This window comes from Panulirus ornatus, chromosome 11 (assembly GCF_036320965.1).
Source record: "Panulirus ornatus isolate Po-2019 chromosome 11, ASM3632096v1, whole genome shotgun sequence".
In the NCBI taxonomy this organism is placed as follows: Eukaryota; Metazoa; Arthropoda; class Malacostraca; order Decapoda; family Palinuridae; genus Panulirus; species Panulirus ornatus.
Genome location: NC_092234.1, coordinates 54246792 through 54262073, shown reverse-complemented (window position 1 = coordinate 54262073; position 15282 = coordinate 54246792). Strand labels below are relative to the sequence as shown.

Sequence of the window (15282 nt, the reverse complement as noted above, 5' to 3'; positions counted from 1 at the left end):
CTTAACGCTACCTCGCTATCGTGGGAAATGGCGAATAGTATGAAAAAAAAAAAAAAAAAATATATATATATATATATATATATATATATATATATATATATTTTTTTTTTTTTATACTTTGTCGCTGTCTCCCGCGTTTGCGAGGTAGCGCAAGGAAACAGACGAAAGAAATGGCCCAACCCCCCCCCCCATACACATGTACATACACACGTCCACACACGCAAATATACATACCTACACAGCTTTCCATGGTTTACCCCAGACGCTTCACATGCCTTGCTTCAATCCACTGACAGCACGTCAAGCCCTGTATACCACATGACTCCAATTCACTCTATTTCTTGCCCTCCTTTCACCCTCCTGCATGTTCAGGCCCCGATCACACAAAATCTTTTTCACTCCATCTTTCCACCTCCAATTTGGTCTCCCTCTTCTCCTCGTTCCCTCCACCTCCGACACATATATCCTCTTGGTCAATCTCTCCTCACTCATTCTCTCCATGTGCCCAAACCATTTCAAAACACCCTCTTCTGCTCTCTCAACCACGCTCTTTTTATTTCCACACATCTCTCTTACCCTTACGTTACTTACTCGATCAAACCACCTCACACCACACATTGTCCTCAAACATCTCATTTCCAGCACATCCATCCTCCTGCGCACATCTCTATCCATAGCCCACGCCTCGCAACCATACAGCATTGTTGGAACCACTATTCCCTCAAACATACCCATTTTTGCTTTCCGAGATAATGTTCTCGACTTCCACACATTTTTCAAGGCTCCCAAAATTTTCGCCCCCTCCCCCACCCTATGATCCACTTCCGCTTCCATGGTTCCATCCGCTGACAGATCCACTCCCAGATATCTAAAACACTTCACTTCCTCCAGTTTTTCTCCATTCAAACTCACCTCCCAATTGACTTGACCCTCACCCCTACTGTACCTAATAACCTTGCTCTTATTCACATTTACTCTCAACTTTCTTCTTCCACACACTTTACCAAACTCAGTCACCAGCTTCTGCAGTTTCTCACATGAATCAGCCACCAGCGCTGTATCATCAGCGAACAACAATTGACTCACTTCCCAAGCTCTCTCATCCCCAACAGACTTCATACTTGCCCCTCTTTCCAGGACTCTAGCATTTACCTCCCTTACAACCCCATCCATAAACAAATTAAACAACCATGGAGACATCACACACCCCTGCCGCAAACCTACATTCACTGAGAACCAATCACTTTCCTCTCTTCCTACACGTACACATGCCTTACATCCTCGATAAAAACTTTTCACTGCTTCTAACAACTTGCCTCCCACACCATATATTCTTAATACCTTCCACAGAGCATCTCTATCAACTCTATCATATGCCTTCTCCAGATCCATAAATGCTACATACAAATCCATTTGCTTTTCTAAGTATTTCTCACATACATTCTTCAAAGCAAACACCTGATCCACACATCCTCTACCACTTCTGAAACCGCACTGCTCTTCCCCAATCTGATGCTCTGTACATGCCTTCACCCTCTCAATCAATACCCTCCCATATAATTTACCAGGAATACTCAACAAACTTATACCTCTGTAATTTGAGCACTCACTCTTATCCCCTTTGCCTTTGTACAATGGCACTATGCACGCATTCCGCCAATCCTCAGGCACCTCACCATGAGTCATACATACATTAAATAACCTTACCAACCAGTCAACAATACAGTCACCCCCTTTCTTAATAAATTCCACTGCAATACCATCCAAACCTGCTGAGGGAATAATTGGTATGCATGGGGTGTTCAGTGTTGTAAATGGAAATGGTGAAGAGCTTGTAGATTTATGTGCTGAAAAAGGACTGATGATTGGGAATACCTGGTTTAAAAAGCGAGATATACATAAGTATACTTATGTAAGTAGGAGAGATGGCCAGAGAGCGTTATTGGATTACGTGTTAATTGACAGGCGTGCGAAAGAGAGACTTTTGGATGTTAATGTGCTGAGAGGTGCAACTGGAGGGATGTCTGATCATTATCTTGTGGAGGCTAAGGTGAAGATTAGTATGGGTTTTCAGAAAAGAGGAGTGAATGTTGGGGTGAAGAAGGTGGTGAGAGTAAGTGAGCTTGGGAAGGAGACCTGTGTGGGGAAGTACCAGGAGAGACTGTGTACAAAATGGAAAAAGGTGAGAACAATGGAAGTAAGGGGAGTCGGGGAGGAATGGGATGTATTTAGGGAATCAGTGATGGATTGCGCAAAAGATGCTTGTGGCATGAGAAGAGTGGGAGGTGGGCTGTTTAGAAAGGGTAGTGAGTGGTGGGATGAAGAAGTAAGAGTATTAGTGAAAGAGAAGAGAGAGGCATTTGGACGATTTTTGCAGGGGAAAAATGCAATTGAGTGGGAGAAGTATAAAAGAAAGAGACAGGAGGTCAAGAGAAAGGTGCAAGAGGTGAAAAAAAGGGCAAATGAGAATTGGGGTGAGAGACTATCAGTAAATTTTAGGGAGAATAAAAAGATGTTCTGGAAGGAGGTAAATAGGGTGCGTAAGACAAGGGAGCAAATGGGAACTTCAGTGAAGGGCGTAAATGGGGAGGTGATAACAAGTAGCGGTGATGTGAGAAGGAGATGGAATGAGTATTTTGAAGGTTTGTTGAATGTGTCTGATGACAGAGTGGCAGATATAGGGTGTTTTGGTCGAGGTGGTGTGCAAAGTGAGAGGGTTAGGGAAAATGATTTGGTAAACAGAGAAGAGGTAGTAAAAGCTTTGCGGAAGATATATATATATATATATATATATATATATATACATAAATGCCCATACAGGCACATATGCATACATATACATATATTCACATGTACATATTCATACTTGCTTGCCTTCAGCCATTCCTGGCGCAACCCTGCCCCACAGGAAACAGCATCGCTACCCCCAGCTCCAGTGAGGTAGCGCCAAGAAAACAGAAAAAAAGGTCACATTCATTCACGCTCATTCTCTAGCTGTGTGCAATGCACCAAAATCACAGGTCCCTATCCACATCCAGGCCCCACAGACCTTTTCATGGTTTACCCCAGATGCTCCACATGCCCTGGTTCAGTCCATTGACAGCACATCGACCCTGGTATACCACATTGTTCCAATTCACTCTATTCCATGTATGCCTCTCACCCTCTAGTATGTTCAGGCCCCAATCATTCAAAATCTTTTTAACTCCATCCTTCCACCTCCAATTTTGTCTCCTGCTTCTCCTTGTTCCCTCCACCTCTAACACATATATCCTCTTTGTCAATCTATCCTCTCATTCTCTCTATATGTCCAAATCATTTCAATACACCCTCTTCTGCTCTCTCAACCACACTCTTTTTACTACCACACATCTCTCTTACCCTTTCATTACTTACTTGATCAAACCACCTCACATCGCATATTGACCTCAAATATTTCATTTCCAACACATCCGCCTTCCTCCAAACCATATAACATTGTTGGAACTACTATTCCTTCAAACTAACCCATTTTTGCTCTCGGAGATAACATTTTCTCCTTCCGCACATTCTTCATTGCTCCCAGAACCTTTGCCCCCTCACTCACCCTGTGACTCACTTCCACCATGGTTCCATTCACTGCCAAGTTCATTCCCAGATATCTAAAACACTTCACTTCTTCCAATTTTTCTCCATTCAAACTTACATCCCAATTAACTTGTCCCTCAACCCTACTGAACCTAATAACCTTGCTCTTATTCACATTTACTCTCAACTTTCTCCTTTCACACACTTTTCCAAACTCAGTCCCCAACTTCTGCAGTTTCTCACTTGAATCAGCTACCAGAGCTGTATCATCGGCGAACAACAACTGACTCACTTACCAGGCCCTCTCATCTCCAACACACTGCATAGTTGCCCTTCTCACCAAAATTCTTGCATTTATCAACCTAACCACCCCATCCATAAACAAATTACACAACCATGGGGACATCACACACCCCTGCCACAGACTGACTTTGCTGGAAACCTCTCACTCTCCTCTCCTCCTTCTAGTACACATGCCTTACATCCTTGGTAAAAACTTTTCACTGCTTCTAGCAGCTTACCTCCCACACCATATACTCTTAAGACTTACCACAAACCATCTCTATCAACCCTCTGATATGCCTTCTCCAGATCCATAAATACTACATTTAAGTCCATCCGTTTTTCTAAGTATTTCTCACACACTTTCCTCAAAGCAAACACCTGATCCACACATACTGTACCACTTCTGAAGCCACACTGCTCTTCCCCAGTCTGATGCTCTGTACATGCCTTCACCTCTCAATCAATACCCTCCCATATAATTTCCCAGGAATACTCAACAAACTTATGCCTCTGTGGTTTGTACAATGGCACTATGCACACATAGTTAAATGAAAATATTTGGGATATAGGTAGTACCTCATTAATCAGGCAAACTTGGGAGCTGGCCATTACTGGACCCCAGAAAATTCCGGAAAACAGAAATTGATCCCTTTTAATGCCCCTGGGTGAACACTCTTACCAATTACCATCAGCTTGGCTTTATGCGTTTCTGCAAATTTGCTTCAGCTAAGAATTGTTACTCTATCTTTGGAATCCTTACCCACAGATGAAGACTCCTCAATACCTTTGACAAGGTTTTTTGTGGTGTATGACACCAATACAGGGTAGATTAATCAGCATTATACACTTTTTGAGCTATAAGAAATTAAGAGGACTGTCACTTAGCTTGGCTGCAGTGTAAACAGATTTTGGCACCTTAACGCTGCTAACAACATCGTCCTAGTGGCAGATCCACAAACTAATGGCAGAAGATTCAAAACATGCTGGACCATGGGAGTTTCCAGACCACAGAGTGCTGTATTAGTGAGGTACAACCTGTAATAAGAAACTATAATGGGAGATGAAAAAGGAAAGAGGTGGATGTAAGAGAATGAGAAGTAAGAATATGAGAAGTAAGGAAGGGGAATTGCTGAATCAAAAGGAGGAAGTGAAAGGAATGTGCAAAAGGGGAGGCAGCAGTTGTTACATGCATGGATATGGAGAATGGAAGGAAGAGGATATAAGTACAAGGGCCTACAGCAAAAAGAGAGGTAAGAAGGGCAATAATGAGGCTGAAGGTAAGAAAGGTACCTGGAGTGGATGGGACTACAGCTGCAATGTTGAAGTATGGAGGAAAAAGTGCGATAGAATGGATCCATCTGATATGAAATTTACCTTGGCCAAAGAAGGTTGTGCCTGAGGATTGGGTGGAAGCTATTATTGTTTCTTTACTCAAAGGAAAAGGTGCTAAGGATGTATGTAGCAATTATACGGGAATAATTTTATTAAGTATACCAGGAAAAGTGTATGCAAGAATGTTAACTGATAGAGTAATGGAAGTGATTAAATGCAGAATAAGTGAAGAGTAAGTGGGTTTTAGGAAAGGAAGGGGATGCATGGATCAGATTTTGTGGTAAAGGTAACTGTGGTGAAGTATTTAGCAATGGGTAAGAAGTTCTATACAACTTATGGATCTGGAAAAAGCGTACAACAGAGTCAAGTGGAATGCTTTATGGGATGTGTTAAGGATATATGGTGTAGGGGTACAACTTTTGGATGGTGTGGTAGCCTTCTATACAGGAACAAGTGCATGTGTACAGTAAATATAGAGTTGAGCGAAAGTTATGGGATACATGTAGGTGTGAGACAGGGTTGCATGATGTACTATGGCTTGGATTAAGGCAAGCAAGTATGAATATGTACGTGTGTATATATATATGTATATTTCTGTGTATGTATATACTGGTATGTATATATGTGTAATGCAGGAGACAGTGACAAAGCAAAATAAATAAAATAAATAAATATGGGTACATGAGTGGATGTGCCATTTTTCCGTGTTTCCTGGTGCTACCTCGCTGACAGAGGAAACAGGGATTATTTATTGTACTTTGTCGCTGTCTCTGTGTTAGCGAGGTAGCGCAAGGAAATAGACGAAAGAATGGCCCAACCCACCCACATACACAAACGCCCACACACGCACGTATACATACCTACACATTTCAATGTATACATACGTATACATATATATACATGTACATTCATACTTGCTGCCTTCATCCATTCCACCGCCACCCTACCACACATGGAATGGCACCCCCCCCTCCCCCTGCATGTGTACAAGGTAGAGCTAGGAAAAGACATCAAAGGCCACATTCATTCACACTGTCTCTAGCTGTCATATCTAATGCACCAAAACCACAGCTCCCTTTGCACTTAAAGGCTCCACAAAACTTTCCATGGTTTACCTCAGATGCTTCACATGCCCTGGTTCAATCCATTGACTGCACTTCGACCTAGGTATCCTGCATCGTTCCAATTCACTCTATTCCTTGCACGCCTTTCACACTCTTGTATGTTCATACTCTAATTGCTCAAAATCTTTTTCACTCCATCCCTCCACCTCCAATTTGGTCTCCCACTTCTCATTCCCTCCACCTCTGACACATATATCCTCTTTGTCAATCTTTCCTCACTCATTCTCTCCATGTGACCAAACCATTTCAATACACCCTCTTCTGCTTTCTCAGCCACACTCTTTTTACTACCACACATCTCCCTTACCCTTTCATTACTTACTCGATCAAACCACCTCACACCGCATATTATCTTCAAACATCTCATTTCCAACACATCCACCCTCCTCCGCACAACCCTATCTATAGCCCATGCCTCACAACCATATAACTTTGTTGGAACCACTATTCCTTCAAAAATACCCATTTTTGCTCTCCAAGGTAATGTTCTCGCCTTCCACACATTCTTCAATGCTCCCAGAACCTTTGCCCCCTCCCCCACCCTGTGACTCACTTCCACTTCCATGGTTCCATCCACTGCCAAATCCATTCCCAAATATCTAAAACACTTCACTTCCTCCAGTTTTTTCCTTTCAAACTTACCTCCTAATTTACTTGTCCCTCAACCCTACTGAACCTAATAACATTACCCTTATTCACATTTACTATCAGCTTTCTTCTTTCATACACTTTACCAAACTCATTCACCAACTTCTGCAATTTCTCACCTGAATCAGCCACTTGTGCTGTATCATCAGCGAATAACAAATGACTCACTTCCCCAGCCCTCTCATCCACAACAGACTGCATACTTTCCCCTCTCTCCAAAACTCTTGCATTCACCTTCCTAACAACCCCATCCATAAACAAATTAAACAGCCATGGTGACCTCAGGCACCCCTGCCGCAAACCAACATTCACTAGGAACCAGTCACTTTCTTCCTACTCGTACACATGCCTTACATCCTTGATAAAAACTTTTCACTACTTCTAGCAACTTGCCTCCCACACCATATATTCTTAATACCTTCCACAGAGCATCTCTATTAACTCTATCATATGCCTTCTCCAGATCCATAAATGGTACATACAAATCAATGTTTTTCTAAGTATTTCTCACATACATTCTTCAAAGCAAACACCTGATTCACACATCCTCTACCACTTCTGAAACCACACTGCTCTTCTCCAATCTGATGCTCTGTACGCGCCTTTACCCTCTCAATCAATACCCTCCCATATAATTTCCCACGAATACTCAACACAGGGATGCCAGTGGCAAATGTCTCTAGGGCCTGAAAAATATTAGTAAGTGGAAAAGGGGGCAATATTTGCATGAAGTGCACATCACTAGCGCAAAGTCCCATGTGGCCAGGGTCCAGGGCCCTAAGGCGGGCCCTGGAAGCTCTGGGGTTTTAGATGCTCTCTGGTGCATTGTCAGCCTAATTTTGAATCATTTACAATGTTTTTAAAACCTTTCATTTGACAAAAATATTTCATATTTTTGACCTATTATTAAAAACTTCAACTCACCTAGTGTTTTCTCTTGGTCTGTTGTACATATTGTTTGTGCTGCTGGAATACTTTGGCCCTTAGTTTGCTGGCTGCATTGTGGACACTTGATGTTGCCTTCCTTGTGTGGGTGATTTTCTTCTTCAATGGAGGCTGGTGTTGGCTGGTGGATGAACTAGTGCTGGGAGGTTCTGTTTGCTTTCTCTTGTGTCTTTCATACGCTGTTCTCATATGATGTGCCACTGACTGGCCAACTGGTGAAGTGAACTTATCTTCTCTGTGATACTTTTGGATTGAAGACTCATTTGCAGCAAGGAGATCAAACTTGACAGTTTGAATAGCAATGAATATGTCAATGTTCAATTTATTAGTAGTTTTATTAATTACATTGTTCATTATACTGAAGGACTGTTCTATTCTTGGGCTGGTGAAGATGCTCAGTGCTGGTGCAATGACATGTCTCAGTGCTGGATACTTCTTCAGTGTAACTGCCCACCACTTATCAATTCTGCCTTCTACTGGAGGCAGAGATTTGTCCAGCTGAATATTTGATGCCTGCAGATTGTACTGATCTTTCTCTGAGGGAGATAATGTTATTTTCATTTCCTTTGGCAGGTCTTGAAGGTATGAACAGGTGACTGAGTGTCCTTGTGCTTTGGGGTCAATAGCTGACAACAACTGGAGCAGCTTGTTTTTCAGAGGTAGCTTTCCTTGCAGATACATACCAGCATTCGTATAAGTATTCCTAACTTTGCTGAGGAATGACTTGATGTCTTCAGGCTTCATTTGAATGAGTGTGTGTTCACATCTTGTACCTAAAAACATCCTTGAGCACTTCAGAAGATTTCCATCACTGATGACTAAGTCAGCTAGTGGTCAAAAGGGGGTCTGGCGGTCAAATCAGACAATGTCTCATGTTTCAGGAAGCATGCTAAGAAACTTCTAAAAAGCTCTGCGAGTTCATCATGGGCTTTATGAACCATAGATTCCTTTTGCTCAAATGTGAGCACAAAGCTCTTGAACATAGGCAAGACACTGCAGTACAGGTACATACATGCACGGGCAAGTTGACGCTGGTAAAAGCCGTTCAACGATCCATTTCTTCCTCGAAAGTCCTTGAGGTGTTAGTTGCTTGGATTTGAGTTTGATGAAAATTCTGTCAAGCTGCTTCTTGTTCACTAGAAACTTTGCAGGATCAGCTTTCCTGATGATGTCATTAACTATGTATTCACATGCAGAGATATTGCTAACATCCATCCATGCAAAGTAGAAGACGGTGAAGGCATCTAACATTTCAACATTTCTGCATGTTACATCATAAGCCATCGATGTGCAATCCTTTCTGTTGGAATTTTACAAGATATACCCAGCAATTCACATATGTCATTCAAATGTTCTTGTAAATCAGGACTGTAGTGAAAGTCATGAAAGAGGTCATCTGATAGCCTTTCAGCATGCATATTGAAATTTTCGCAGAACTTCTTGACAGTGTTGTGGATGTGATGGCACAAGTCCCCGTCTATGTCTAGCATATTTGGTGCTACTTCACGCATTCTCTTCTCAAATCCAGAGTTTTTACCTCGCATGTATGCTGCCGAGTCACTCAATGACGATACCACATTCTCCAAAGGAATGTCATCTTCCTTGAATGCCTTGGTTATGGCTTCATATACAGTTGTAGCATTCACAGTTGTCATCTTTACTGACATGTAGTGTTGAACAATACACATTCCAAGGTTCTCAGCAAAATATGAAACAAGTACGCTTAACACCCGCTTATTTTTTGCTGTACATTCATCAATATTAATGGAAAATTTGCTCTTCTTCAGGTCTGAAACTAGACGTTTATGATACACCGCTGCAAGTCCATCTTTAAGTTTATATGTACATAAAGTCCTGTCTAGTGACATACCTTGCAAAACTTTGTTATCTCTTGCAAGCTCCTTTGCAATGTCTAGTAACTTTGACATCATTGTAAATGGCAAGTTATTTTCAACAATGAAGGACACAACCATTGCTTCTACATTTCCTTTCCTATCTGCGTAAGAAACATTTGGTAAAGGGGCATCTCTCTTACCAGAATATGTAGCCGATTGGTGAACATTTGGAGGAGCACCGTATGGTAAAGTGCAGGGTCTGTCCTTATCTCCAGATACTAGTATAGCTCCTTTGCCAGCCTTCCCTGACTCTACTGCATTAGCAGCTTTAAAGACTGCAGGTAGTGTTTGGTTGGTGTCCTGTATCTTCTTTGCTCTCTTATGTGCATCACAGTTGCCATGTTTCACAAGTGCCTTCATTCCTGCACTGCAATATGAAATGGTTTGGTTGCACACTTTGCACAATGCTTTCCCTGCCACGTTAAGTTTACGAATGTAATCCGACAAGAAAATGCCAGTATTATCTTTGGCCTCAAGCCAGCGCCAGTTAAACTTATTCTTGATTCCAACATCAATCAATTTCACGTTCGCGTCTCTTTCAACCTCCATTACGAATCAATTAGAATTATCCGTGAATCGGCTCCAATACAGACTATGCACACGTTGTCACATTCAAGTCTAAACATACGGTAGAGTGTATTACACACCCAGCACACGCTGTAACTTACCGCGCCAAGGTTGGTAGAAACTGCAGATATTGATGGCAAATCTTGCACTCGTTTCCCGCATTCCATGCAATTCCAAAGGTAAAGATCCGATTAAATATCCATGGGCACACACACAAACAAAAGACTGATGGTCCGACACACTTATTAATTTGAAACAATTAAGCCTTCATCCAAAATTCACCGATTAAGTCCCCGATGTACACACACCATACTGTTTCAAACATAGCGCTTGGCTGCAGACATGCTACCGGTTGCTTAGCCGGCCGGCCGCCTGGCTTAGCCGCACAGCCCGCTCTTAGCACTAGGTATACATGCATATGTTGTCGCATCGCGCACTTGTACAAACCATTAGGAAAGCATGCAAAAAGCAAGAGCGGGAGAGAAGCTTAATCTCGCTAGGTTAGCGATCCAGTTGTTTTGCGATATTCGTATTTTTAATTACATACAGTATATATACAAAATCCACGATCGATAAAATATGAAAACATCTGTCAAGAGTCTACTTGTTCATTTTCCGGCTGTCATCATTAGAAAGACAAGAGACAGACGGAGAGAAAAATGGGAAACCGGAAATTTGACTCCAATTGATCAAAAAGCCGGAATTCCAGCAATTGCCGGAAAACTGGCATCTTTGTCAACAAACCTACCTCTGTAATTTGAACACTCGCCTTTATTCCCTTTGCCTTTGTACAATGGCACTATGAATGTATTCCGCCAATCCTCAGGCACTTCACTATGAGCCATACATTGAATATCCTTACCAACCAATCAACAACAGTCACCTCCTTTTTTAATAAATTCCACTACAATACCATCCAAACCCACTGCCTTGCCGGCTTTCATCTTCTGCAAAGCTTTCACTACCTCTTCTCTGTTCACCAAACCATTCTCCCTGACCATCTCACTTCGCACACCACCTCGACCAAAACACATTATATCTGCCACTCTATCAAACACATTCAAAATCCTTCAAAATACTCACTCAATCTCCTTTTCACTTCACCACTACTAGTTATTACCTCCCCATTAGCCCCCTTGATCGATGTTCCCATTTACTCTCGTCTTACACACTTTATGTACCTCCTTCCAAAACATCTTTTTATTCTCCCAAAAATCTAATGATACTCTCTCTCACCCCAACTCTCATTTGCCCTCTTTTTCACCTCTTACACCTTTCTCTTGACCTCCTGCCACTTTCTTTTATACATCTCCCACTCATTTGCACTATTTCCCTGCAAAAATCATCCAAATGCTTACATCATTTGAAAAGATTAAGTTCAGAATGTTATTTCTTCTGGTTGTTTTTATTATTTGTTGACCAAGGGAGACCTTTTGCAGCTGTTCGGCCAAACTTGCTCCAGTGTCAGCAGTTTCAGCCTTGATTATTCCCGCCCTTCTACATATAATGTGTGGCAAGTTGAAATCTCCTAAGAACAGTGTATTTGAGACTGGGTTTTTGAGATAAAGATATGATTCTGTGCTTTGTATTTGTTCTGCTAACTCTCGAAGCTTTGCATCTAATGGTCTGTAGATTAACATAATGACCAGCTTTGAGTTTTCAACCTTGAAAAAGGAGTGCTTCTACTGTATAATTTGAGAAGTTCAGTTGTTGTAAAAGTATCTATTACATACAGTTCAATTCTTCCACAATCTTCTAGTCCTGTTGCAACTGTAGATTGTAGTTTGGGATCCACACTTCATTATTCATGTGGTCTTTATTAAGTTTCAATTAAGGCCACAAATACTGCATTTGACTCATTTATCAAGCCTCATAAATATGACTATTTGTTATGTGTGATTTAAGTCAAAGAATGCTTGCATATATAAAGGACATTGCATGGCTTCTCTCGTGTCTTGTTTTGGAGGGTTAATGAGCTCTGTTCTGCTGAACTTGTTGATTCAGTTCCCTCACCATTCTGGTACTTCTACCCTGCCTCTAATTGGTCTTGTGTCTGTGACTAAACAAGTAATGTACTGGGACAGGTACAAGTATTGTCTCATTGTTCCTGGTATGTGATGGTTCTCACAGTACTCATTCAGGTAGTGCCTAAGTTCTAGTGATGATTTACACAATTCTGGATGGGAGAGTCTTCATCCTTCTCTCCATACCAGCATTTACTTTTCCTTAACCAGTTCAAACATTTTCTAGCGTGTTTAAATTAGCATTTTCCCCTCGAGATGTGCTAGTCTTGCTATACATGCAATTTCCCTCTGCATACTATCTAGACTATCACCCCTTGGATTTATTGTTTATTCTCAATGTCATATCTGTGGCCAGGCCTGTCAAACTTCCCGACCTCCACTTTCTTCCTCCCCTAGGCCCTCCCTACCCGAGCATCTCTGTCTCCTTTTGCACCCCCATCTTTGCTAGTTTCCTGGCCTCCACTTCCTCCCTCTCCTCAATTCAAAGAGATTAATTCATAGACATGCTACAGTTAAAGTTATATGGTACTGAAAGTTCTCCTGAATTTCTGCAATATCAAATATTTTTATTTCTTTCCTGTATTCTTATACAAAGCAACAAATAAGACAATAATGCTTCCATTCACTATTCATTCAATAAAATTTAGGTACTGTCATACATGCCACCCTGACTTATACATCAGAATATAGCCGATAAGATATAGGCAGAAATATATAGCAACTGACAGACAGCTAGATATTAAAAATCTCACTCACACTACTGTAATACACAAACATATTCCAACCAGCCACAGTAGAGCTGCAAGAAAAAAGACATGTCTGGTAAAAAACTTCTTCAGCTTAAAAGTAGCTAAATAAAAAATGAATACCTGAATTGCATAAAAGAAATCTGTGGACACCAGATCCTATATCCAAGGTTATCACATAATGTACATCTACATCCAAGATTACAATATTCCCTCAACTGAAAGCGAGATCAATATTTCTTCAGAGCTAGCATAACTGAAAATAAGTTTGCATCTCTTATATAATGATTTTCATGATTATATACACACGATCAAATCTCCATTGTCAATTTCAAACATATCACTAATCCAGTTTTATATTTCCTATGCATGCAAATATCACATTCAGTACAGTTAACACTTGGATCATAATTCTAGTCATACACATAGATACAACCTTTGTAGCCCTGTTGCTGCATCTTAAATGATAGCATTCTTTATGTATCTACAGCAATGATCTCAGAATTAAGTTTCAAAACTCCTTGATATCAATATATATGCTATCTGAGAATCAAGAGGTGGACAACATGAATCTTAAAAAATTCTTCAAAAAGCTCTTAGATATCAGTATCACCTAAAATCATATCTGCTGGCAGAGTTAGCAGACAAGAAATGCACAGATCCCCAAAATATTTACCATCAAGGATTTCTGGAGCATTCTGCTAGCTAACTTCACACATGCATAGCACTTCCATACATGTACTTCTTAAAGGGGAATATGCATTTACCAATGTATTACTATCCTTTGACATTTTGCTATTTGCAGCCTTTGGAAGCATTCAGGAATGACTTTCTAAAATGGATATTTCACTTAACCATCAAACTGACCTGGTTGAATTATGACCAGCTAATCAATGACTGATCAGTGAATGATTCACCATACAAAATATACAATCTAAAGACCCCTTAATGCACAATATCACAATGGTGCAATCAATAAGGCAAGCTTATACTTATCACAATATTAAGAATTAACCGTCAACTACAATTTCTCTAAAAATCACCATGTTCTAACAATAATATGTACAGTCTTATCACCAAATGTAAAGAAAGATGACAGAACACCTGACATTCATGAGAAGACAAACTTCTCCCTGCTATGCCTCTAAAAGTTTCAAGTAATCTTTCTAAATGTTTTACACAATGCAACGGCAAAAGGTGATACACAATTGTGCAATTCGTCAACACGTTTTGTATAAAAATATCCATGGAAATAAAATAATCTCAATAGAAACACTCATCCTAAAGTATTAGCACTAAGTGAAACTGTGAAGATTTCATATTTAGCTTGTGCATCTATTTTCGAATATACTGAGCAAACTTATGCAGCTGTTCCACTACCACTGCTACAACTGCATTGACCGAGTCATCAATAAGTCCTTGAATGTAGCTAACAGCTTCTTCATCACTTAAATCTAATCGGAATTTGTCCTCCACTTTTTTCACAGTTTTATCAGGCTCAAGTGCAATGTCTGGTACATTTGCATCCACCATTAAAGAAAATAGATTGAGTATCAAGTTTGCATGGCGACGCAGTTGGTGGAAGGCTGTGTAGCACAGCTTGCGGAACTCATGGTAGTGTTCTGACTGTGCACCACCCATGCCTTCAACCATTTCTTTGCTTAGTTTCATTGGAGGTGGAAGGGGCTTGGGGTCCCTTCCCAGAATGTATCCAAAGTCAATGTGGAAAAGGTTGCCATTCCTAGTTAAAAGAAGATTGTCCAAGTGCCGGTCACCAATGCCAAGCAAGTATGTAATGACACAGTAGCCAGCACAAGACTTTATATAAGTGTCCATTACCTCAGGAGCAATGCCATAGGGACCATTTTCAGATGGTGCATGCTTCCGGAAGAAATTCTGAATCCCTCCTTCCGTACGTAAGACCTACAAGAAATGTTCATAATTAAAATCAATCTGAAAAAAAGGTTAAAAAAATAAAACGACCATATAATGTGTAAACATTAAGCTAATCATTTGCACCAGGAAAAGGATAATAGTAATAGCTACTTCATTGGTTAATACTGAAAACTTTATAAAAGATTACTTGTACATGGTTGTTTCAATACATACAGCATGCTTTATACAAAATAACTTCACTTCCTATTTTTGT

General features: G+C 40.7%; 1 protein-coding gene across 1 annotated transcript in view; it reads right to left on the bottom strand.

The window, feature by feature from the left end:
* Positions 1-12932: 12932 nt before the first annotated feature.
* The window catches only part of Pi3K59F (phosphatidylinositol 3-kinase 59F), a 35469-nt gene continuing 33119 nt past the window's right edge, over positions 12933-15282 (bottom strand). Inside the window, exon 6 of the mRNA XM_071667074.1 lies at positions 12933-15056. Coding sequence (XP_071523175.1) covers positions 14469-15056 — 588 coding nt within the window. The 3' untranslated portion in view covers positions 12933-14468. The remainder of the gene's footprint in view (positions 15057-15282) is intronic.